Source organism: Lampetra fluviatilis, chromosome 38 (assembly GCF_964198595.1).
Source record: "Lampetra fluviatilis chromosome 38, kcLamFluv1.1, whole genome shotgun sequence".
NCBI lineage: Eukaryota > Metazoa > Chordata > Hyperoartia > Petromyzontiformes > Petromyzontidae > Lampetra > Lampetra fluviatilis.
Genome location: NC_136312.1, coordinates 2,480,786 through 2,507,747, shown reverse-complemented (window position 1 = coordinate 2,507,747; position 26,962 = coordinate 2,480,786). Strand labels below are relative to the sequence as shown.

General features: G+C 46.5%; 1 protein-coding gene across 7 annotated transcripts in view; it reads right to left on the bottom strand.

The window, feature by feature from the left end:
* LOC144945546 (contactin-2-like) overlaps nt 1-26,962 on the bottom strand; it is a 355,729-nt gene that overhangs the window by 239,822 nt on the left and 88,945 nt on the right. For all 7 annotated transcript variants that reach the window (XM_078874004.1, XM_078874009.1, XM_078874008.1 and 4 more), the window contains exons 3-4: nt 21,963-22,127; nt 15,199-15,325 (exon numbers count right to left, since the gene is read on the bottom strand). In XM_078874004.1, the coding sequence (XP_078730130.1) occupies nt 15,199-15,325; nt 21,963-22,127 (292 nt within the window). The remainder of the gene's footprint in view (nt 1-15,198; nt 15,326-21,962; nt 22,128-26,962) is intronic.

Sequence of the window (26,962 nt, the reverse complement as noted above, 5' to 3'; positions counted from 1 at the left end):
CGGAACATATTTCTGTTTAATGGTGAAGGCATTATTAGTCTGTAAGTTATTTTATTTAAAAATATAATCCGCTTGTCGGTAACTTTCAAATTTACGATGTTAGAGAAGACTCACAATAACCTCTTCTTGAACTCGCAAAGGCTCCGAGAGAGGAGATGTTGCAAACTTTAGCGTTAAGAGATTAATGTACAAGAGAGGAGTAATGGCCATGTTAATGTGTGGGTCAAAGAACCAAACTTAAACTAAGTAAGTAGAAAATAAGTGTCTTGCCTATTAGTATAGCTACATACCGAAGTTAATGTTAAATAGCAGAATAAAATAAGCAGTGATGAAGGAAGTTGATCAAGCAATGATGAAGACTGAAGGAAGTTCTGGAAGGTAGGTGTTGGAAAAGAGGCCATGAGGCATAAAAATACAAATACTGCTTGATAACGTGAACGAAGAGCGTTTAAGTTTGCCATTGGGTGAACGACTTCATCAACTTGGCAGGAAAGTATTGCAGAGGTAATCATGAGACCTGAGCAGTGAGGCATGCTTGTGTAGTGACATCGTGGACGTCACTGTGTAATGCCGGCCCTAGAGAGGCACGGCGTGCAATGTACTCACATCGCGGACACCACGTATATGTACCGGCCCTAGAAGGGCTCGGTGAGCGCTAAGTCATAGCGCTGAGTGGCAGTGCCGAACCCTACAGGAAAGGGTGTGAGAGTGTCAGCCAGGGAATGGGGTTACTATAGGCCATGGCAATCTAGTTGACCCCGGAGGACACGTGACCGGTTAAGTCTACACAGGGGCCCCAAGTGGGGACTAGGGGTGGTCACGTGTCGGGGCGAGATCCTGCTAGAGGATTCGAGAAGGTGGTCGTGGCCAAGGGCGGAGCCAGCCATGCCCAGTGAGGCTATAAGCCGGGTCCCCAGAGGGAACGGGGTTCAGCATTGCTGTTGTCATCTTGAAGATCTCCATTCGACGTCCGAGAAGAGGTCACCAACACGTGGACCTGGACCCAAGCTGGGGTCCTGTCCGTTGTAGCTACTCCCAGTGTGGTTAGTGTAGTTAGCCTGGTGGTCCACCACCATAGGTTGTTATCTGGTGAAGGGCAGTTACCCCTTTGTGTTGGTATCAATAAATGTGTTGCCTCCAAAGAGCGCGTCTGCGACTCAGTTGAGCTCACTACACATCAAGGCCGTAGCCATGGAGTCAACATTGGGGGTGACCAAATCTTCCAGGGTGTCTGGGGGTCCCAACCCAGAAAAAGACCTAAATTTGAAAACTCATTTCCTGCCTAAAATATTAAAAAATTCACTAACACATGGGATGGACTTTTTATTTATTTTTTACAATAATGTCGAATAGTGTATTGTATTACATTGCTCTGTTTTTTCTTTTTTTCTTGTTTCATTGTATGTAATGGCAGAGATTAGGGATTAATAACCACAATCGTATAAACAGAAATCTACGCATTTATTTATATGAAGACGAGTCCAGATATTGTGGCCAAGGTATAGCAAATTGTTGTTTTTATTTACATAACATGGCAATTTTTTTTCATAGCAATATATTGGGGGTGGACATTTTGAGCATATTTGAATATTGGGGGGGGGGATGTGTGTCCCCCAATATATATTATAATTACGGCCTTGCTACACATGTATGCAGCATAGAGGAGGGCAGGTTACCATGACAGGCCAATACAGAGGTCGGCAACCAAATGGCCTGCAGCAAGCTGGTAGAGGTGAGACTGCAAGATTGAACCCTGGAGGTTGGGCATCAACTGTGCAACAGCTGCACGATTTACCAAAGGAAGGAAGCGATGGCGAGGTGTTGGCACAAATGGAGTTTGATGTGATGAGCTTCATGACCTTGCTGACGTCACGTCCACTCTGACCCTCCGCGTGCACTGGGTGGCGGATGACTCCGCCCCGTAGGCTGCTCGCTCCGAGTGTTTAATGGAGTGGATGAGTGCTGCCCTAAAATAACTGCCTGCCGCTTTAACTCGCTGCATAAACGTGGGCTCCGAAACCCTAGCGAGTAACTGGGGGGTAAGGCGTTGCATCGGTTCGCCAATTAATATCGATTCTCAAGTCACAATTTACATGCACATAACCGCTTGCGTAAGCGTAATCGTTGGCAGTCTATTCCCGTAATATGCAAATTATATGGAGCAAATAAAACGATACAAAGACAAGAGCAATAATATAATCCAAACAAGAGCCAATCCTTTAATCAAATCAGAGCCCTAAGTTGCAACATTTCATCTAATCACCAGGGGGTGAATTTTTACAGACATGAATGTCACTGACAGTTATAAATTGACATTTGCTTTATATGATGCTCATGTTCTTTTTTACACTTTGTATAGCACACTACAACCACAGAGAGATGGAGTGGTGGCATAGAGATTAGCACTCTGCTATGAACCTCAGCTGAATTTAACTCCTCAGCACGGCTCACATCAGTGGCGAGTGGTATCTGAACTCGTCCTTGTCCCCTCCTTCACCAACCCACACGGATGTGTGTGGTGGGTGAAGTATGGTCAAGCAGCCCACATGGGTGACACGGTGTGGGGAGGAGGGCTTTACCAAGCCGTGGGCAGATAAAAGACCGTGTACACTTTTGTCTTCATTGTGAAAGGCCACGATACCAAACGTGTAAAAATAAACATCCAGCCGCTGCCATCCAGAGCGCCACCCTCTCTCCTGGTTGCCATGGCAGCGGTGGCCCGCACCGCTCGTCAGGGACGCCTCTAGGCCCCTACCGCCCCGAGGCCCCCACCACCCCGAGGCCCCCACCACCCCGAGGCCCCCACCACCCCGAGGCCCCCACCACCCCGAGGCCGCCACCACCCCGAGGCCCCCACCGCCCCGAGGCCCCCACCGCCCCGAGGCCCCCACCGCCCCGAGGCCCCCACCGCCCCGAGGCCCCCACCGCCCCGAGGCCCCCACCGCCCCGAGGCCCCCACCGCCCCGAGGCCCCCACCGCCCCGAGGCCCCCACCGCCCCGAGGCCCCCACCGCCCCGAGGCCCCCACCGCCCCGAGGCCCCCACCGCCCCGAGGCCCCCACCGCCCCGAGGCCCCCACCGCCCCGAGGCCCCCACCGCCCCGAGGCCCCCACCGCCCCGAGGCCCCCACCGCCCCGAGGCCCCCACCGCCCAAAGGCCCCCACCGCCCCGAGGCCCCCACCGCCCCGAGGCCCCCACCGCCCAAAGGCCCCCACCGCCCCGAGGCCCCCACCGCCCAAAGGCCCCCACCGCCCCGAGGCCCCCACCACCCCGAGGCCCCCACCGCCCCGAGGCCCCCACCACCCCGAGGCCCCCACCGCCCAAAGGCCCCCACCGCCCCGAGGCCCCCACCACCCCGAGGCCCCCACCACCTCTAGGCCCCCACCACCTCTAGGCCCCCACCACCCCGAGGCCCCCACCACCCCGAGGCCCCCACCACCCCGAGGCCCCCACCACCCCGAGGCCCCCACCACCTCTAGGCCCCCACCACCTCTAGGCCCCCACCACCTCTAGGCCCCCACCACCCCGAGGCCCCCACCACCCCGAGGCCCCCACCACCCCGAGGCCCCCACCACCTCTAGGCCCCCACCACCCCGAGGCCCCCACCACCCCGAGGCCCCCACCACCCCGAGGCCCCCACCACCTCTAGGCCCCCACCACCTCTAGGCCCCCACCACCCCGAGGCCCCCACCACCCCGAGGCCCCCACCACCCCGAGGCCCCCACCACCCCGAGGCCCCCACCACCCCGAGGCCCCCACCACCCCGAGGCCCCCACCACCCCGAGGCCCCCACCACCCCGAGGCCCCCACCACCCCGAGGCCCCCACCACCCCGAGGCCCCCACCACCTCTAGGCCCCCACCACCTCTAGGCCCCCACCACCCCGAGGCCCCCACCACCCCGAGGCCCCCACCACCCCGAGGCCCCCACCACCCCGAGGCCCCCACCACCCCGAGGCCCCCACCACCCCGAGGCCCCCACCACCCCGAGGCCCCCACCACCTCTAGGCCCCCACCACCTCTAGGCCCCCACCACCCCGAGGCCCCCACCACCCCGAGGCCCCCACCACCCCGAGGCCCCCACCACCCCGAGGCCCCCACCACCCCGAGGCCCCCACCACCCCGAGGCCCCCACCACCCCGAGGCCCCCACCACCCCGAGGCCCCCACCACCCCGAGGCCCCCACCACCCCGAGGCCCCCACCACCTCTAGGCCCCCACCACCTCTAGGCCCCCACCACCCCGAGGCCCCCACCACCCCGAGGCCCCCACCACCCCGAGGCCCCCACCACCCCGAGGCCCCCACCACCTCTAGGCCCCCACCACCTCTAGGCCCCCCGGCTCTGTCGCGACACTCGCTGGGCTTGGCAACCCCCCCCCCCCGCCCCGCACGACCACTCGCCCATACAAATTATTGCGTGCGTTACAAATCGCGTGTTTACTTATTTACAACTGAAAAACTATTTGCAGAAATATTTGCGAGTTTAAAAAAATGTGGCTATGTTTTTTTTATTATTGCACGCAGAAACACATTTACATATACGAACGCACACGAATATTTGCTAGTTTACTATTTGTGCCGACTGTATTAACTGTGTCATTGTGCCTGCAGTTTTCTCAAAATCCAGTACAAGATCTGTACGCAATGGACTCTCGCTCGTTTTAAATGTCAGTGGTCGGGCTTTAAACTCAGTTTGTCAGACTATAACGTGTTGTGCTCCCCACGTTGCCACTGCCCCAACCCTATATCAATACTGTCACATCAGGTAATCAATACAAAGTGTCAATTGATATTTACTTTTAATATTTAATAAGTGCACATGGCTCCTAGAAGGTCAAACAGAGTATCTGCAACCAACTACATCACGCACATCATCGAGCATGCAATTACATCCTAAGAGAGGCAATGTCAGTCAGTCCATCATTTAGTCATCAATTTATATTGCCAAGTAAGAGCTTACTGGGACATCAACTACTTTTTGAAAGCACGATAGTTTTAAAGCCACTTGAGCATGGTGCTGTACTTGAATCTATCAGAAGCCCTGCGCCAAATTGTGAAACTACAGTGAGAACATGTTCAAATACTACTTTCTTCTGTTGCTTTCGCTCAAAAATAATCGAGGCGTTTATTCCTTGACAGATGGACAATTTGGAGGAAAGAGGACAACTCAAGATGAATTAAGTGACAAATGTGATGACACGGACTGATAACCCGGCACAGCAGCTGACAGAGACTGTGGGGGACAGGCGAACGTGGAGAGCGCTGACGCCTGAGGAGACATCAGTGGTGGCCCCATGGCCATTGTGGTTAAATGAGATGATGATGATGATCATGACGATGTAGAATTGATTAATGTCAGAATAGTTCAAGTGTTGCCTAAAATATTCGAGTAGGCTTTCATGCAGCACAATTTTCTTCAAAATAGAAATATAAGTCACTACTTTGGCAGCGATGTACACGCACAATAAAAACACATACACTTCCCACCTTCACGATTAATGCTGCCTTATACCATGTAAATAGTAGGTCACAGTGTTTGGCAAGTCTCCTCAATAATGGCAATTGCCGAAGGTAAAGATGCAAGCATGCATTGCACAGATTAGTGTGAGCAAGATATTCATGTGTACCCAGTTGAGACCCCCAACAGAGGCTTTCCACTGATTCCACGAATCTTGGCCATCAAGGGTTATGAGTAAATAAATAAACGGAAAGACAGAAAAGCCTCGACTGGAGGGAGCTCTAGAAAATATATGGGCCTACTCTTCCACGTTGGTAAGATTTCCTGGAAGCAGTAGGCGTAGCCACAATTACTCCACCACGCAACGACCTGAGGTGCATTGGTACCGCTTGATGGAAAGAGGCGGGGTTGGAGATGTTGAATAAAGTTGGCCATTGTTTCCGCTGCTACGCTAGGAGATCGGATCGAACTGGCGACCTCTGAATTACAACTAAGGTGTGCTCAATCGGGAGATCATAGCCAACATTGTCCATAGAGAACTCACAACATCTCCCTTGGCAAGGTGTCTCTCGCAGCTGTGAGTCACGCTGCTGCCACTTAAATATATTGCTGTGATCTTGGCTGTAAAATGCTGTTGACCTTGCAAGGCCACTCGCTGACACCAGGCATGATTGGGTTTGGAATCCCACGATCCTGTTTGGGAATTGTGGCTTTTATGTTTGGTGTAAATTCTATATTATACCTTTCACGTTGGCGTGCATCACTTTACAGTTTTATCTTGGTGTGGGCACATTATATCCAACTGAGTGTTCTCATCAGCCGTGGAATATGTAGCGCGGACAACTTCTCTGATTGCCTAGCACAGCAGCTGTCTCTCTAGTTGGTGAGCCACTGCTTGGCACCCATTCTATTGACACTTGAGCACATGCTCTCGGGTGTGACCGTTATTCCAATGTATGATCAGGTATATTCACCAGGCGACTTATGCTGTTCCTAAAATTGTTGCTTTTTAACTTATTGACTCGTGCACGTACTTCTGTATGGGGAAACAGCGGATGTGCAATAAGCTACATCTAACACATCTGCACGAAAATCCTCAAATAAACTTTTCAGTCAGTCGATCATTAAGCCAATTTATATCATCAGGTAAGAGCTCATTCATTCAGACCACAGGAACCATTCTGCAAGTAGAAGTGATTTTGTCAAAGTCAGTGTCTCTCTGCTCAAGTGAGTGTAAGGCAGTGCTTACCTCTATTAGAGGCAAGAAATGACACATTCCTGTGACGGGAGCCAGTCTCAACAACAACTGTTGAAGTCCCGCAAAGTCGGGCCTAATTAATTATCCCTGAAAAGCTGATGGCCTGAGCAGACCTTGAATCAATACACATGTACTGTATATTAATGCCAATAATTGATTCAGTCAGTGGTAAGAAGAGGTACTTGCAGATTTGTTGAAGAGTAACAACACAATGTTATATTTCATGCAACCGAGGCATGGTTGGCACAAACAAAAATCTCGGCAAATGTTTCATTAAATTTATCGACACAGCAAAGAAAATTAAATGTCCTGATAAATGCGTTGTCGTAATAATACTGGAGCACTCTAACTTTGCACATTATGCAATTTACAAGCAACATTGCCAAGTCTTTCAATGATTATAATTCAAATGTTTCATTAAAACTATACTGCCAAACAAATCGTGGAGAATCATAGTAGAAAATTACCATTGACAGCCACCTCTCAATAATTCACCGCTGGAGGAAGATCTCCCCATGGCATTTAAGTCGTGGGGTGTATTTGACCATACTTCACCATGCTGGCGGAGGAGGGAGCAAGGACTGGATAAGACAATGCTTACCACTGATGTCAGCTGCGGGCTTCAATTGAACTCAGCTCGCCGGGTTTAGAGTGCAGTGAGCCAACCCCTGCACTGCAGCTCCCCCCTCAAGTCAAATGTACATGAGGTTGCATTTAACCATGATCGAAGTTTAATTTGTCTCAGAGTCAAAGGACAGAGTGTCTCGTGCACAAACGAGCGTCGGCCAGTTCCCATGGTGCTGAGCAATGGGAAGTTGACTCACCATGGCAACCACTGCTGACTTCTCACAACTCAGTACTTACTTTAGCAACCTCATTTTTTGAAGGTGCCCAGCTCTGATTGTGAGTTGGAGACTCTAACCACGGTGCCACCCAGCCAATGTTGATCGTGATTGCTCCCAAATTACTGCTGCATCTCCCTTCATGTCTTAGAGAAGATAGCGACTGACAAACGCATGGGAAACTTAAAAAACTGGAACTTTACTTTCCACGTTTCCTTCCTCCAGACCAAAAAAACATCATCGCAGACTACACTTGCACTGTATTGAGGTATTTATTTTGTGCTATCTGGAACACCAACCGCTCAGCTAAGTGGGGCCAAAACGAGTTAAAATCCATAGCCATTGCATTATTATTCATCTCTCCAAGCTTTCTCGATGCGCATTACAGTGCCAACAAAGAGATGTCAAAAAGTAAGAGAGGGGTCACTTTGAAAGGTCACTTGGAGTTGGCAGCAGCACGAGCGCACGCATGGTGGGGGTACGGCGCCTTCGGGCGATCTCAGCGCGGCGGGCCGCCTCTCACGGCGAAAAGCCCCGGAGTCAGCGCTTAAAGGGCAAGGGCTCTCTCTGAGAGCCGCGGATCACTTCTTGTTATGAAGTTCACACGTTGAAGAGTGGCCTGTGATTGGATGGCAGTGGATATTAAAGTGCCACGCTTAAACTTTTTTTCAGCCTTCTTCCCAGTTGTGTTCCAATTGTTCGGTTGATGTCATAAATCAAAGTAGCCATTTGGAAATCTTCCAGAGCGGTGTGTCGCCCCATGTTAGAGAATGGTCCGTGGAAAGCGGTATCACAGAACTGTTTCTGAGATTCCTTTAAGTAACAGTTTCTACCACACACCCTGCTACAGACACATTTATGGAATAACTCTCAGAGCTGGAAAATTATCCACATCAAGTGAAATCCCAAACGTAATGTGATAAATCTTCTATGTGCAGTCATCAGTGACCAGGCTAAGACTGCCAACTTACTAAAACCAGGATTCGAGCCCAGGATCTCAGAAGTACCGGTTCAGCGCCCTGGCCACTGAATCACTCGGACGCTTCGTTAATTCCTTCCTTTATCATTTTATGGAGATGTCACTGGGCCTGTGTGAACCTTCCTTCTGCACAGTACCATGTGCACACACACTATATTAAAGTGGATTAATTTTTATGAAAATACCTGAATAAACATCCAACGTTATTACTTATTCAAATAACATTTTGCCTGCGTGTCCCCACATAGAGAACAATGAAAGAGTGGTTTGTGCACTGCGCGACAAACCCAGTACGGTCGTGCGCACCAGTGGGAAGCGATATGCGAAATTGGCTTGAGCCTCGTGTAGGTTAACTCACCTTAAATGAGTACCTAGCGCAATCTGTAAACATCAGCACTGGGGAGATAAAGGCACCTGGGCGTGGCATTGGCCACTCACCCCCTCGTTTTGCCATGGCGGCCTTCATAGATGCTCTCTAACAGCACATGCCCCAACAGTCTGTTGAGGCTATCTAGGGGTGTTTGTCACTGTAGCTCTATGTGCTGGGGGAGCTGCTGTAGCATTAGCGCATTGTGCTATAGTTTTAGTAACCCTGGTGTGATGTATCTGCACTGAGGAGACAATGACAGACGCGTGTGTTACTGGCCCCATTACAGTCTTTACAAGCGACGCCAACATTTATAGGTGGTTGATTTTTTCTTAGTGAATGCCTTTCACGCGATACTAAAGCTCCCAGGTTTTCCCGTGTCCTGAAGAATTTATGAAAAAGTCGGAATTTTATTTCCCAGTTTAAAATATCTCGGTCTCACGCTCGACTGATGGTATGGCCAAAGGGTGGGGCTACCTGAGCAGTGGGTGGGGCTCGTCGAGGAGCCGACAGGGCCAACGTCAGAGAGAGCGAATCCACTCGCTGTGTGGGTCGGCGATAGTGCTTGAGTGGGCGTGGCGATGTAAAGTAGGCTGGGCTCACAAGGTATTGCTGCCAGTTCACCAAGTGTCTCGGTAGACCCTTCTTGAAATCATGTCATGCTATGATGCACTCACAAAAGTGGGCAGGTGGGGTTTGAATCTGTCCTGGGCCTCTCCTCTATTGACTCATTAAAATGAATATCCGATGCAGTGTGTAAACATCAGCACTGGGGAGACAAACGCGGCCAGGCGTGGTGCTGGCCATGCCATCCCGTTGTGTCCTATACCACAGCGGTCCCAACCTTTTTGGCACCAGGGACCGGTTTTGTGGAAGACTATTTTTTTCACGGACCCGGGGGGGGGGGGGTTTCATCATTGGGTCTTTCCCCCTTTTCAAAGAAGCTCTCCCACGACGTTTGTTTTTTTACTCATTTTGGCTCCGGTTGGCTTGTGGGCTTACGAAAACGGTGACTGAGACAAGTGCGCAGTGTGGGAAAGAGGCGCGGACGGAAGTGGTAAATATAATAATGGGAGGGCCAAGCACGGACTCACCGCTCACCTCCTGCTGTACGGCCTGGTTCCTAACAGGCCACGGACCGGTACCGGTCCAAGGCCCGCGGGTTGGGGACCCCTGCTATACCACACTTAATAGGTGCTCGCTAACAGCACTCATGAAAAGCAGTCTTAATGGGTATTTTTGTGTTTTGATTTAATTTTCTTTCACTGGTGTACCCATCCGTGCTTTGAGTGACAGACTTTTGGCAAACACTCATACCTGATGATGATTATACCATGTGTGCATGTGTCCTTCAAAAGGACGGAGAGATTGGCCAACCGTTTTGTCTGTACAACAACGTGCAGCGACTCTCTGCCAAAAAATCCCGATGAGCACAACGTCCTGAACTGCATCAGTGAGCCCAGCAAAAAGTAAATTTTCTGCATTTATGAACATTGCTTGTCTGACTGATTCAGCAAAGATCTAATTATGAAAAAGGGATGGAAGCCAGTAGCCTCCTCCTTAATATGCGTGTGCGTGCGTAGATGTGTGTGCGTACAAGCGTGGTGTGGCTCGGGAGCGGTGATAGTGGTTGGTGTACCGCACTGTGAACCTGGCAATTATAAGTTTGATTCCAAGCCATTGCTAACATCAAGTAGTGAATGATGTAAGGATCAGTCTTTGGGCTCTCTTGGATGGACTCAGTCTTAAATGAATACCTGATGCAATGTGTAAACATCAGCAATGGGGGGATTAATGTGGTTAGGCTTTGGCCACACCATCCCCACATGTGCCATGCCAGTCTTACGAGAAACTCACAAACAGCACTTGCCTCAACAATCTGTAAAGCTATTTCAATGATATTTATCTTTCCTGTGAGTGAATGTAAAGAACAATGTAATATCCACTACAACACAGTTTTATGAACCTGATGTTCAATACCTGTTCATCAACAACAACCAGATAAAATAGTTTTTGGGGCCTGTCCCAAGCCTCTGTCAGAAAGTAATTCAACCGGAGTGGTAATCACTAGCGCTGGGGAGGCAAAGGGCAGCGTGGGAGTGGTTCTGGCCACACCAGCTACTCCTAATCCGTGTAGGCCTTGGTAGGCGCCCACTCACAGCCCTTACCCCAAATGTATGTTAGAGGCAACGCGTGAGTATATGAATATACAAGCTGAAACAAAATAAGTTTTATTTCTACCGATTTTAAAATAAACCCAAAACACTCGTCTTGAGAAATGGCCTTAAATCCAGGAGTGCATTGGGAAACAACGGCATGTGGGATGCCTGGACATTCCCTATTCTAATAGGGTTTTTCCCCTTTTTTCTGACAACAAAACTGAAACCTTTTTACAAGGAATCATGTCTGCATTAACCACAATACTTGCAGTCAAAATGCAAAAAACACACTGATAATATATGCATTGTCCTTAAAACTGATTGGTCCACACCAGAGACTGCTTTTGGTACTGGAAAAGGAGGTCTAATGATGTAGATGCTTACCCCGAGCCCTCATTACTTTGATAGTGCATTGTCTTTGAGCTGTACGCCTTTTGGCGTCATCTGGTCGAGCACCAATTGAGACGAGGCTCAAAAGAAAGCTGTCTCTGGTGTGGACCAATCAGTTTCAAGGACAATGCATATTTTATCAGAGTACGTTTATGTTTGCATTCTGACCACAAGTATTGTGGTTAATGCAGACATGAATCCTTGTAAAAAAGTTTCAGTTTTGTTGCCAGAAAAAAGGGGAAAACCCCTATTATTATATTTTGGTACTGGAAAAGGAGGTCTAATGATGTATTCCCTATTCTATTAAATGGCATATTTAAAAATATTGCCGAGTTGCCATCATGTAGAGAAGTATTCACAGAATAAGTAATTTGCTGCTGTGTTGTGTGAACTAATTCATTTGGTTTCAATTTAAGCGAAAGATTCTGCCTCGATGTAAATGGTTATAACAATCACTTGGGGCAAGTTTCTTAACCCTTCCGCCCCCCTGCTCCCCACCTCTCCACTCAGCAGTGTATACGGTACACTAATTAGGTGATTAGCAGGTCACATGCGGTGGAGTAAAGTGTGGGTACTGCCACCTCTTCCAAGACGTTTGGCCAGCATTGAATAGTAGCCTAAAAGACCCGGTGGAGAGAGGGGGTCTCACTTCTGGTCTAACCATAATCCTGACTTCAATTGGCTAGTGCCTGGAATGAGTTGGGCTGTGAGGCAGCACGGCTCCAGGGAAAGTCCAATGGGAATATGCAGAGTCACCCCCGCAGCCTGCTTCAAGGTGCTTGACGCCTCACCTGCTGCACCCATAAAGGAGACCGCCCCGCCCCAAACCCCCCGATACTCAAATCTCTGCACTCGCTCCCGATTCAGCTCCACGTCAACAAGGCTGCCCTCACCGTCTCCAAGACCCTCCATGCACTCGCCCCTGCCGAGCTCTCCGCTCTCATCTCAATCTAACCCCTTTCATGCGCTCGCCACTCGAGCAACCAAGGCCTTCTGTCAAAGCCCCCAATCAACCTTTCATCTGTGGGAGATTGCTCTTTCTCCCCTAGCCATCTGTGTTGTCAATTCCCTGCCCCTGTTAAAGTCCAGGCTTAAAACCTTCTCATCTCAGCTGCATTTGAGTGACCGTCTCTTCTAAAAAGAAACCACGGTAGTGTAATATATCCCTCCATTCTCATGATGCATATGTCCCATTATTTTGTACAGTACATTCAAATGTGGTTGCATTTATCATCTCTATAATCCACATTGTATTCTATCAGTGTTTTCTCCAAAACGTATAATTATAATCAGCTTTCAAGAGACCATGCGCCAACACGAGGTATATTCCCAAGATGTGACACACTGCCGTTGCATTAGCACTGGGAGGGCGGCAGGGTGGAACAGTAGTGATACTCGTGCCTCACAACAAGAAAGCCCTGTGTTCGATTCCTGACTTGGGCTTTTTATGTTCTCACCTTCCTCGGAATGTATTTCTCCAATGTCCTCACATAGGTTAAAAAACGATGTCACTGGTATTGGCAAAACATGCTAAAAAATACCTGCAATTACTCAGTCGGGATTACACACGATTGCCCGCCTACTATGAAAACATGGCAGGATTCTCCTGGAATGAGTCTTGATTGAGTCTTGATGTTCAAAGAGCCTTTCATAGGAAAACAAGCAAAATCATAACAAAAATAAGCCTATTCCAAAATAAACTGAAGTTAAACAACAAATATCAGGATGTGCTGACCTTGCAGAAAGGAACGAGAAACATCATTTATAGCGATCGACTTTGGAAGCATAACTCGGTTGCCATCGTTGATATTGAAGAATCGGGATGAGTTGTTTTCCTTCATGCTTATGACATCCTTAATTTAGTTTTCATAATTTTAAGTACTGCATATGTAATGTTTCTGTGTGTTGTGCCTGCCTTTGATGGTTTTACTTGTGAAATATTGTCTGTGCTTTGAGAACTGTAATTCATTATAGAGACATTGCAAACATAAAGATCATGAGGCTGATGAAAGGTAGAAATATGTAAAGTATGCATTTTAAAACAACTTACAAGTACTAAGTTACATTGGTACCTTAGGCCCCTAAAATCATATAATGGTTACAACAGTATTCATGGAAAATGTTGAATACCTGGCACACACACAGAGCTTATATAATTGTAAAATAATAAACAAAAATGTGAGTTGTCAGAATCATCACCACAATTTAAAAAAAAACTATTATTCCTTTCACTAATAGGCATTGCAAACCAATGTTAGCAAATAGCAATTGGTTTTGATCTATCCCAGGCTCATCAGCAGGTTATCAAAGAGATTCTACCGGACAGCGTCGCCTGATATTATCACAAACAAGCATCTACAAGCACAGGTGTTGATTGCATTGACCCAGAATTGGATGAGTCGTCCAGGCTGGAAGTAAAACTTATGTTCCTATTGATGGAAACTGGTCTACTGCACCAACGGAGCTGTGTGTGTCATTTCTACAATGTCTAAATATTTTGATATCTATCCTAGCTGCGTAAAAAAGGATTGCATTAATGATCACAGTTGGTCTCCATGTGCTACGGGTGGTGAAATGTGATACAGTAAAATGGGCTTCCATGCTGATTCTAGTCATGTGACTTACACATCTACTGACCATAGCCACCTCCTGTTAAAAGCAGGCTTGCTGCAACAGAGATTCCCTGAACACTGATGAGGGCTGCGAAGTTGCTACAGAACAGTGTTGAAACACATTGTGCTGACACAGTAAAGCTACCAGGCTGTTAGGCCTAACTGCTGATGAGACCCAGAAGTTTGAAACCGATCAAGAGCTTGACTAGAAGTCCAGTCGACCAAAGACAGAAAATATTTAATTTTTATGAGAAGCTCCAGAATATAACTTGATTTATGCGTGTTTTCACCTGGAATAATCCACTACAGTGCATAGCAGATTAAATCATCTCAGGATAACAAATATGATTATATTCCATCCATACATTCTTTCCCCATGTGTGTGAGGTCACACAAGAAACATTATTTTCATTGACGGGAATATTTCAAGCTCACGCTCTACATTTGACAGCGTTAACCCTATGCCACGTTTTCCATGTGCCTTAAACACACACACCTAACTGGCACTTTTTTGTGGACCACACGTACAATCTTTGCTCACTTGATCAATTCACATGCACCACATGTGCCAATGCATTCTATGTGCGCATGCCCAAGCAGCTTCTCATTGGCCAGACAGAGGGAGCGATATGGACATGGCACTGACTCGAGACAAAACGGGCCGATTTGTTTATGGGAGGCTTTGGAAATGAATTAAATTGCAGATGACTGATTAGTAGCATCAAGGTTGGCCTCTGTAGAGGAGGCTCGTGGAGGATGCTACTGGGCAGTTTGGAGGCAATTAACCCCAAGCAATAATGGAGCACAGAGGGGTGGGGCTCACAACAACGAGCGGAGTTCCAGGCAACTAAAACTAAACATAAGAAGCTCGCACAATGGGAAGGGCAGGTGGTGGATCTATTAGTCATCTTGAGTCAAACAATAGCACCTGGGTCTGTCCCCATGACCTCCTGCGGGAGAGCCTTCAACACTTCACATTGCCTCAAAGTGCAGAGTCCGGCTCAAATTCTGTGCTGACGTCACCACTTCGTGCCGAATGGCAGCAGCAGCGGCAGCTGCTGACGTTGTAGTGCACGCCGTGCGCGTGCCGTGCATGGCTGTGTGTGTGAGGCGGCGCTGCTGCCCCGTGACGGCACCTGTAAGAGGCGGGCGGGTTGGCTCGTGCGCAGCAGTGCAGCGTGACGGTCCTGTCGGGCTGCTCCTCGAAAAACTCCGTGTCCACCGGCTGCTCTTGGAACACAGGACCCAGGGGATGGCCCTTGTCTGCCATGGCAGGGTGGAGCAAGGGACAGAGACAGACAGAACAAGCGTAAAAGTGTGACTGTCAGTGGATAGGTCATTTAGATGAGGGCAGGCAGTGTTAATTTTGTCCAAATGTTTAGTTGAATCATAGTCTTAGTCGAGAACTCAGATCACCGGGCTCAAAACACTGCGACCAACCACTGCACCACCGTAGTTATATCATGTAAAACAAATACATTCTCGTAGTATAATCATGGCCTTCATATCGACAGTTCAGGGTCAATGGATTTCAATAGTCTTTTTCAAAATGTTCCAGAAGGCAACTAGCGAGGAAGCCGACATATGAAGCGATAACAACCAAAGTTAGACAGAAATAGGTCAGCAACCTTGTTCCTGTACTGCCCATAGGAGGCCACCTCACAGACCTGCATGTTGTGAGTCACACACACACAAAATGGCATCTGCACATCTACAAACCCTGGCTCCAAAGCACAGGATTACAACAAACCTACCCGACCACCAAACTTCATTTTTTATCAAACCATTGCAAGAGTTAATTTATAATATTGTAATGCGGATGTTAATGTTAGCCTTTTGTGATTTATATGCAGCAGGCAATGGAATGACTATTTTTCAGTTTATCATTACATTCAGTGAGGAATTGGACGAGTGCACATAGCCCAAGCTCGGCTGTGTGAGGAGTGAAAAGGAATAAATATATGCTCCCATAAATGTTTCTAATGGTAATTGCAATGTGTTTGTTCTTATTTTAAACTACAAATGCATTCTTTGAATCGACAATCTGCAGAATAACACCATATCATTTAATTAAAAGCAGTGTTACACACCTTGGATGTTACTTTTTCTCCCAAAAATATTTTTGTGGAAATGTAATAAAGGCAGGCTGACGTTAATGCAATTTTCCTATGAATGATGAAGAGGCATGCGACTTAAAACCCCCATTCTGAATATTTTATTCAATCTCCATAGCAGAATTCTGAACTCTTCCTCAGAGCAGCACTAAGCCATTTAAAATCGGGTGGTATTAAGAATGAGATATTTACCTAATAATGACTTAGATCCCTCTGTCAATCCATTGCCGGACAACGGCCTCCTCTCATGCAGGCAGTCTTGGTGCTTGCTTCACTTCATGTTGGGCAGTGCAGGATGGTGAAGGGCAGCCCTTGGACAGGTTCAAATGTGATCTGCCGCTGGTGTCAGCCATGTCCAGGTATTAAACTTTGTCTTTTTACTGAGATGTATCTTTCTTGAATAAATTAGCAACTAATTACAATCATTGTCCTCGGTGCCGATCACTCTCGGTTAGATTCCTTCACCTCCCTTCACCATCGCCAGCAGGGTCAGCTACAAGGTCCCCCCTCCTCCTGCCTGCGCCACCACCGTGCCTCTACTCTCAGCTGTCCCCCATATCTCTCCTCGCTGCTGTCGCACAGCGCTACAGCTCACAGTGGAACTCTCCTCCTCATCCTCCTCCACAACGGCAGCGCAACTCCCGAGTTCCTGCTCTCTACACATGGAGACCGCTTAGGCGTTGTTTATCCACGCTAGTCCCCTCAGTCTGGAACGTGGCCATCATCCCTATCCACTCAATCCACACCGACTTTCAAGAGACATGCCTGGCTTTCGAGTGGCAACGAGCGTGGCTCCACACCTCTGAGTCGTGGTCATTTATTTCCGTGAAATATTGTGTGCTTTGTAAATCGCATTATTTATTATTATTGGGGTGTGAGGCAGAAGATGGGCATTATTACAAGACCAGACAATTTTTTTGGTGAGTTGTAACATGTTTGTATTTTCAAAGGTAAAGATCATGTTTTTTTCTTAAATCAAATGTTTATCCTGGGTTTGACTCTATCCATCAACAACAACAAAACACACGATGATCCATTATTGAACCCTATCATCCATTGGCATTTCATGCTTGATAGCATCCTACTGGCGTTTTGCACTGAAACAGAAGTGCCAACCAGTAATGTCTGGGAAGAAAGCTACGTTCAGATTTATGTCTGGATCACTTGGATAATTCTCACAGCTCAAGCATTGGAGTCTTGCTCCTCCCATTTGGTGGTGGCCCTGAGCCAATGGGGAACATTCCACGTTTTTTTAGTGATCGCCGGGCTCAGCTGGGGGACGTTCATTCAATTAATATCGATGTAGAGATGGGAAGTGTGCAAAAACAAAATGTTTTAATCAATCTGTTTTAGCTGCTTTGACATCTCGATCAGAAACATGAACATTGACAAAGAATACGGAATAAAACGCTCAAAAGTGAGGAAATAAGAATGGAGACATGTGTGCATGGGATTACACCGAGCGATAGAATGAGGATCATGACATCGATGAGAAAACACACTAAGCTTAAATGACCCGAGTGACTGCCAAAAACATTAAACGCCATCCCTAGACCCGTTTCCAAAAGGCACGATCGCCAGTGGGAGAGAAGAGTGGCTGAGCAGGGAATGTTCCTGAGAGGACGTCCACCGTGGAGATGGAGACATGAGCTTGACTTGTGTGCAGGTGCTGGGTGGAGCGCTGCAATATGGGACTGTGAGGGGTGGGGATGGCTTCGGGAGGTCTTCATCCACCATCGGATTGACAATGGTTGCTGCTGATGATAATGATGATGATGAAGATGACATTCAAACTTCCAACCGTTGCTGGTATTTTTTGGAATAATCAAAGACAAAAGAATGAATGGGTATCATGTCCATTCCAGGATTCAAGTTGATCCTCCCTCATCTATAATCACTACCAAAGCTGCACTGGCTGTGTTTACATCGTTGGGGCTTGGACAGCATTAGCAGTGGGTGAACAAAGGGGGTTGGTTTCACCAGCCATGTTATCTTGTGTGCGTTTATAAGCCATGCACTATGCAATCGTTATTTTGCACTTTAGGTTGTCAAAAGCAGTTGTAGATTATTGCCGAATGCTAAAACTGTTGTTTTCTGAAATCTGCAAGTTTTTTCCATTAGAATTAAATTGAATGCATTTTGTTTAACTAGGTGACAGACCATTACATTTCATTAGCTCTCCTCTGCGCAAGACATCGACTATTATAGATTTAAAAAAACCATGTTTTCCATTTTTACAACCTGCAGGTAATATGCAGCGTTTAAATATGAATTTCAGACTAAAGCACAAACACACAATGGCTCACTCCCATGGATATAGTTCCACAATGGTATTTGGAAACTGTTGACAGAAATTAATGGGCTTCTGTGAAACTAAATCCTTTCACTATTTAAAGTACCTCAGTGCCATGTGAGATAACTACATTGGTCTTCAGCGACTGTTAATTTAGTCGGGTGCCACGGTAGACTGGAGTGGGACTTGCTCCCCTCTCCTCACCCTATCAAAAGTGGAGTTACTCACCACACCGATATGACCCTGGGAGTCAGTGTCCATACCACAAAGGGCTTCATTAAAAGATCCTCTTTACTGCATCAGACCAACACTAATGATCTCTACATTGCAATTTCAGAAGTAAACGGAATGTATGGTATAAGATGGCACAAAACACTCTCATCGGTCGACTTAGCCCACCATTTCTCCAAAGACAATAAAATTCGCACCACTTTTCTGAAAATCAAGTCACAACAGTTATTGTTTTAAGGAGAGACTGGTCTTGTCATTTTAATGAAGAATCTCCACTACTTCTGCCACAGGGCCACCAACAAAGATAGGTACCACCCCTTGATCGTTTCAGTGGACACACTTTTTTCAATCAATTACTGTCCATCTGCTGCAGGATGACAGCCTCCCCAAACTTTGTTTTAGTCTTCACCAGAAATTGAACTCGCAGGGTTCATAGGTCGCAGGGTTCATAGCACGGTTCACACTCACCTTTATGTATATATGTGTGTATATGTCTACAAAGAATACATATATTTGCACAATAGTGTCCGCCAATATTTCTTCGTAAAATGTGTTTTATATCCATTCTGGATTGCCAGAATGCCTGTGCCTGTCCAGGATCCCAACACAATCATACACCATGGAGTGTGTGCGCAAACCCTGTTCAAAGCATGACTGCATGCCCTCTATTTTAGGTGCTGGATTTGGAATTGTGGCACCAATTCAAATCACATTTGGAACTAAAATACCAAGCGTGAATATGAGTGGGTTTCCACACTTGCTGATAACTCCAGCCACATTAAAGTGGGTCCCACTCTCTGTATATTACCTGTCTTGCTCTCTGTTTTTTACATTTCCTATCTTGACTTAAAGGTTTCGTGACTGCAGGAATTAATATTCTTTGGGTCTTATTATATATATTTTTCACCTGATGATGACTGCTTGTGTTGCGATCGAAACATCGTGATATTTTTATAATTTTTCTATCTACATGGCTTTACCGAAAGACCCAAACAATATACATTTCCTTTGTTTTAACCTTTCGTACGGTTACGTGGAATAAATGTTCTTGATTTATTACTTTTTTACAGATTTCTCCATAAATACTGGCATGACCCTAAGTTGGCAGCTGACAATGGGAGCCACTGCACTTTTCTGAGTACAGAGCCATAACCTCTGACCTCCTGAGTTTTAAACCGTACAGCCTCAGTGAATTAACCACTTTCTCAAGTGTAGTGAGTGAGCCGATGGTCTCAGCTTGGGCATCAATGAACTGCTTTTTGTGTTTAGTTTGTTATCCTTCCCCCGCACCTCCAATTAGCATGGTTGGCTACGTACGATGCAAAAGAAGTTCAACATACGAACATACACATACATACACATCAATAGCAATACTCACCATTTGCCACAAAGTAACGGTGATGTCACCACGGCGCCTGTGCCAGGCCAGGTGCATTTTTACACATACATACATACAGACATACAGACAACAACAACAACCGCCATTCGCCACTAAGTGGCGGTGACGTCACCATGACGCTTGTGCCAGGCTATGTGCACCTTGAGGCCACGTGAAGTATCGAACGCCCGCTGGCAGGAGGTCACGGGGCAGACCCACGTGCCACGGGTCGACTGACTGAGATGACTGAGATGACTGGCTGATGCACCACCTGTGGCCCCTACTGTGCCAACTTGCTGTGCTTTAGCCACCCGGCGCTCCGCTCGTTGTTGTGAGCGTCGCTCCTCCGCCCTCCGTTGTTGTTGGAGGGCGACTGCCTCCAACTTCCCAGCAGCGTCTTTCACGAGCCTCCTCCACAGAGGCCGATCTTGACACCGCTGGTACCAGTCATTGGCAAGTCCACTCAACTCCACATCCTCCTGTACCACATCACTCCATCTCTTCTCTAGCCCATGCCGCGCCAGTTTAGCCCCCTCTATCCTGCTGAACAAAAGCTGTTTAGGCATGCGGTGACTGGGCATGCGGGCTACATGACCCAGCCAATGCAGCCTTGCCTGCCGGAGGAGCTCACCGATGGGACTTTGCCCAGATCTTTCAAGGATTTGTGAGCTCCTCACACAATCCAGCCTGGTTAAACCCAGGATGGATCGTAGGCAGGCCAGCCTAAATGTTTCCAATCGGCGAAGATGCTCCATTAGGGGGGGTTCATGTTTCTCAAGCATAGAGAAGGGAGGGAATGACCATGGCCGAGAAAACTTTAAGCTTCCTGTGGAGCGACAGACCAGGTAGCTTCCACACAGCGTTACGCAACCGACGAAAAGATAGTGCCGCTCAACTGATTTTGAGTGAGACCTCTGCTGTCAAACCGGAGCCGGTCATGAGCACACTGCCCAGGTATGGGAAACTCTCCATTCTCTCTGCAACTGCCCCATCACCAATTGGGAGTTGTGGGGGTGGAGTGCCCGATGGTGCTTAGTTTTGGTGGTGCTGATGGTAAGGCCCCACCTCTTAGTGGCACGCTCCAGTTTCAGCAACAGCGCCTCCAACTCCTCCTCTGAGTGAGCGTCAATTACCAGATCACCGGCATACATAACGTGGTTGACCAATAGGGAGCCATTCCTTGACCGCATCCGGGCATCAATCAGCCTCACATTGTATCTGTAATAGATGTAAATTCGTCTGGTACAGCTATCAAAGGCTTCACGAACTACGTGGTCGAAAAATATGTTAAATAATGTGGGAGCCAGAGGACATCGCTGTCGCACATACATACAGATACACATACATACACATACATGCACTTTATAGAAACATACAAAGACAAAAATCCCCTGTATAGCCTGACCAGACTGTTGGGGCAAGTGCTGTTAGCGAGCAACTCTAAAAGCCAGCACGGCCAACACCACGCCCGGCCGCCTTTGTCTCCCCAGTGGTGATGTTTACACACCACACCTGGTACTCATTTGAGGCTGAGTCGACCTAGGGGAGACTCATGACCGGTTAAGCGTAGCGCGCTAACCACTACACTACCGCTCCCCATACACATGCATAGATATACACATATATACAAAAGACACACATACATACAGACACACATACAGATACACATACGTACATAAACATAAAATAAATGACTGCACAAAAAACCCATCGCGTGAAATTTGGGTTTCAGCCTCTACCTTTGCACTGCTCCACTTTAGAATTCCCTCCCTTAGTCCCTTCTCTCACGTCCTTATAACATTCTTATAAACGCGACCGTGCTCTTAGTTGCTGGCCGCGTTGCGTTCTGTCCCTGTGCGTGCGTGGGAGGGTGGGCCCTCTCACCGGTGGGGTGTCCCGTGCCGTTGTCGCAGGGAGAGGAGTGGTGTTGCTGTGGCCGAGAGGCGCGATGCCCGTGGGGGTGCGAGTGGTGGGACGCCGAGTGGCTGGCTTGGTGGTTGCGATGCACGCGCCGACTGTGCCCAGCGGCACTCTCCCCTGCCACTCTCACTGCCGGGGAAGAAGACACCCATGTTACTCTACATGTACATTGATGAAGACATCCATGTTACTCTACATGTAGATTGATAAAGACATCCATGTTACTCTACATGTAGATTGATAAAGACATCCATGTTACTCTACATGTGCATTGATTAAGACATCCATGTTACTCTACATGTACATTGAAGACATCCATGTCACTCTACATGTACACTGAAGAAGACATCCATGTTACTCTACATGTGTATTGAAGACATCCATGTTACGCTACATGTACATTGATGAAGACATCCATGTTACTCTACATGTACATTGAAGACATCCATGTTACTCTACATGTATATTGATGAAGACATCGATGTTACTCCACATGTACGTTGATGAAGACATCCATGTCACTCTACATGTATATTGAAGACATCCATGTCACTCTACATGTACATTGAAGAAGACATCCATGTCACTCTACATGTACATTGAAGAAGACATCCATGTCACTCTACATGTACATTGATGATGACATCCATGTTACTATACATGTACATTGAAGAACACCATTAACTATGGACCCAACAGTAAACCACTGGAGTCTGCGCTCCTTCAACAGAGGAAGAGAAAAACGACTCAAACTCTCTCCTAAAGCCCTCTCGGTTTGGGAGAGCAGACCTCAACATTGGCAGTTAGCGTCTGAACATATCGCCATGTGCAACCGTGGAATAATAATTATATTCTAACTTTATATATCTAAGTTAAAATTACGTATTATTGTTATTTGGTTATTTCGGTGAAGTCACGTATATAGAAAAATAATAATAAAAAATTAAGTGAATAAAAAAAACACTAATGTAGACTGTAGCTTGGTTATTAAGCTGGGTGAGTCTACTGGCAGTCTATAATGTAGACTGTAGCCTGATTCTAACCTGAATAACATCAAATAAAAATAAAAACCACGACGTTTCGATCGCAACACAAGTGGTCGTCATCAGGAATAAGCAATATTTTTTAAAAAAACTTTTTTTTTAAACACGCTTTAATGAAATGTACCGTACGAGTAATGGCAGAACTCCACGACTCCAGGAAGTGGCCCCGAGGCTTGCCACAACGTAAGGGGCCGTGGTCAATTACAGCCAACGTCAGTTGAGCGTGGACAATTAGACCCAAGCCGAAACATAACATATAATAAAGAATGTTTAAATTTTTATTTTTTTATTTTTAATGATAGAATATAGTATTGTCATCAATATGACATAAGTAAACCAACTTTGCAGTCTATAGCACATTGGGAAGATGGTTGAAATTTAGTTACAAGATTTTAGGATACGACAACAGAGTGAGTTAAATAAAAGCGTGTAAAATGTTTACAAATATATTTTTTAATTTTAATGATAGAATATAGTATTGTCATCAGTATGACATAAGTATACCAAGTTTGCAGTCGATGCCACATTGGGAAGTGTGATAAAATTTAGTTACAAGATTTGAGGATACGACAACAACAACAGAGTGATTTAAATAAAAGCGTGGAATAATTATAATAAAAAGGGGGGTTAGCCTCTAAAGGCAAACTGTGTATAAAGGTTTAGAGATGGGCGTAGCCCAAGTATGTCAGCAGCATGGGCAGGGCAGCTAATGTAGGAAACAACTAATGTTAATGTAAGAAACAACTAAACTAATGTTAATGTAGGAAACAACTAAGCAGTTAGTGGATGACTAATGTTTAGCCAGGATAGCCTCGCTGAGTCTTAAGACTCCCACAATTGAGTAATTTCTAGGTAATATTTCAGCATCGTGATGTTTGGACAATGCCAGTGAAATGATGAAGCAAAGTCCTTCTGGAACTCCTTGCCAGCATTGCCTCTCATTTAGCCAAGCAACAGCTCTGGAACACCTTGCATTGCAAGCTACTCCATTAGTTACCACGCATCTTGTAGCAACCTTACTTCGCAATCATACATTGTGTTCCGCCACATTCAAGTTAAGTGTTTATTCACTTTAGTTACGAAAGCTGTTCGGCCTAATTTAGTGGAAAACCAAAAGGTGACGTCAAATAGTGAGGGGGCCAGGTAGCGTATGAGAAGTGGTTTTCCCACCGGCCCGTGTGGACTTTGAAGCGTGATACCCTGCACCTGTGATCTTCTCCAAACACTTTTTAGCAGCTATTGACCAAACATAAAAAATACAAGCTCCTTCTGAAAATGTATTTAAACTCATTGAGGCATTGCTGGTTAAAAAAGCACACTGCTGTGATTATTAAAGCAGATTCGGCGAAAATTTGGCTGCGAACACTGCCTAGAAATGATCCAGGGCCTACAGCAGCGTTGGCTCAGGGCTCCCACAGATGCATTGAATCCTTCTGCCACATACACATCTCTATCTGTGCGACAATATATCCTCTTTTCAACATATCTTGAGCTCACCTTCTATTGACGTGGAAATGACACGATCCACGGCTTGTATATTTGAAGCTGCTATAGCTATGAATAGGCATAGCCATCACAATGTGACAAAATATCACATGGTGATGGCACAGAGTTGGCTGCCAGAAGTAAACTCGTGAACAGTTCACACGTTTCAAATGCACACTTGTCAGTAGAGCCTGCGCAGTAAAATATACAAACCATGAAAATAAGCAGATGAAAATCGCAAACGCACCCATGTATACCGCTGCTTGGACGGCGGTGGGTTGATTTGAGAAACCTGCACCATTGTTTTAATGGTTGCTCCAGAACATGGATTCCAACTGGCAACCTCTGGGTTGCAATCCCAGCTATGCTAACCATCACACCACTGTGGCAGCATCCTCATAGAACTGTAGGTGATGGTACAATAACCTGCACAATATGATCACTGTACAGCGTAGGAGGTATTCATACAAAATGGTACGGCAGGAATGACACCCGTAGCGCTGTCCACCTGCCAAGTCTACAACCAAATTGACAGCTGTTGGAGCCCTGTGCATGCAGTATGAGGCTTCCACTGACGTACAAACGAAAGGCGGGATGGCAAGTATTTAATGCTGCCGGCTATGGTAGAGTGGGCAAGCTGGCTCCGAGAGAATGTGGCGGCACAGAATCGGCAGGAGCACTGTGAAATTAAATCACGACGGATGCTTATGTTGCGCCCAAAACGTCGTGATCTAATTTAGTTGTTTTCATTTTAATTTATTTCGTTTTTTACCTACGTGACTTTACCGAAAAAAACAAAAAGTATGGACCCTTGCAGTCACGAAAACTTCAAATCTAGAAGGAGCCCTGTTTTCAAAGGGTATCTGCTCAATATATTAAATAATGAATCGAGCTATCAATAACTTTGATGTCAGACCAGGCAAGAGCCCAATGACATGACATGCTTCTCTCTAACCAAGAAAGACCTGCAGCAGAGTAAGGTGGCTGTTACGTTGTGAATGAGTAACAATGTTAAATATAGGAAACTATGCAAACACGTGTCGGTGTGTGCAGTGTAAAATTGTGGCTATCATTAGGTGTCCAGTTACTTATTGGGTTTCCATTAACAGTTGAGTATTTCCACGCCAAATCGATCAAATAGAGTCAAGTCAAGTTAATTTTGATTACACATGTGGCACCTTTTCTGGCACAAATCTGCCACTCAAAGCACCAAATCACTAAACCACTGAACCATGGCTAAAACAATGCTGGAAGAAGCTGATTTGTATTTTATTATTACACGCTTATATTTAACTCACTCCGTCTGTTGTCGTATCCTCAAAAAATCTTCTAACTCAATTTTTACCCACTTCCCAATGCAAACTTGGTATAGGTATGTCATACTGATGACAATACTATATTCTATCATTAAAAAAATATATAGATTTTTTTTACATTTTCTTGGTTCTTTCGGTAAAGTCACATAGAAGGGAAGTAATACAATAATAAAAATAAAACATAATAAAATAATTCTCACGACGTTTCGGCCACAACGCAAGCAGCCGTCCTCAGGTGAAAAATGAAACACCACCAAGCTTGGAGCGTATATTTAAATCGAAATTTTTTTTACATTTTACACGCTTTTATTTAACTCATTCCCGACTGTTGTATCCTCAAATCTTGTAACTCAATTTCAACCCTCTTCCCAATGTCGTATCGACTGCAAACTTGGAATACTTATGTCATACTGATGACAATACTATATTCTATCATTGAAAATTAAAAATATGTATTTTTAAACAATCTTTTTTACGGCTCTAATTGTCGACGCTCGACTCACGTTGCCTGTAAATCACCACGGTCCCTTACGTCACGGCAAGCCTCGGGGAGCCACGCCCAGGGGCGGGGGATGTGGAAGGAGGGGAGGGGCGATGGGGGAAGGGGGCAGGGGGAGGGGCAGCTAGGACAGTACATTTCATTAAAGCGTGTTTAAAAAAAGTATTTTTAAATAATTTTTGTATTTTAAAACCATTCAATGCTGAATGCGCCACATTTAGCTTTTGATAGAAAACTACCTCTCGGTTGTCTCAATCCTTCAATCCATTGTATCTAGCATCAGTAGTAAGACGCCGAATTTACTAAAAAAAATCTGGCAGAGCACTGTATCACCTCATGTTAGAGAACAGTCCACAAAATATTGCACAGACGTACTTCTGAAATCTCTTTAATCGACCGGGTGAAGACAATGATCACACAGCACGAGATAACCCGGTTTAGTCACGGTTGGCTGCCTAGCTTCAAACTCAGGAGCTCAGCTATGCCAGTTCAGTGCTCTGACCTCTGAGCCAACCGGCCACCTTGAGTTATGGAAATTTTAATGGAACTAAGCGAATTATACATTTTCAATAATTAAAGGTCCTATAAGACTGGTATTTTACACGGGGGGTGGGTATGGCC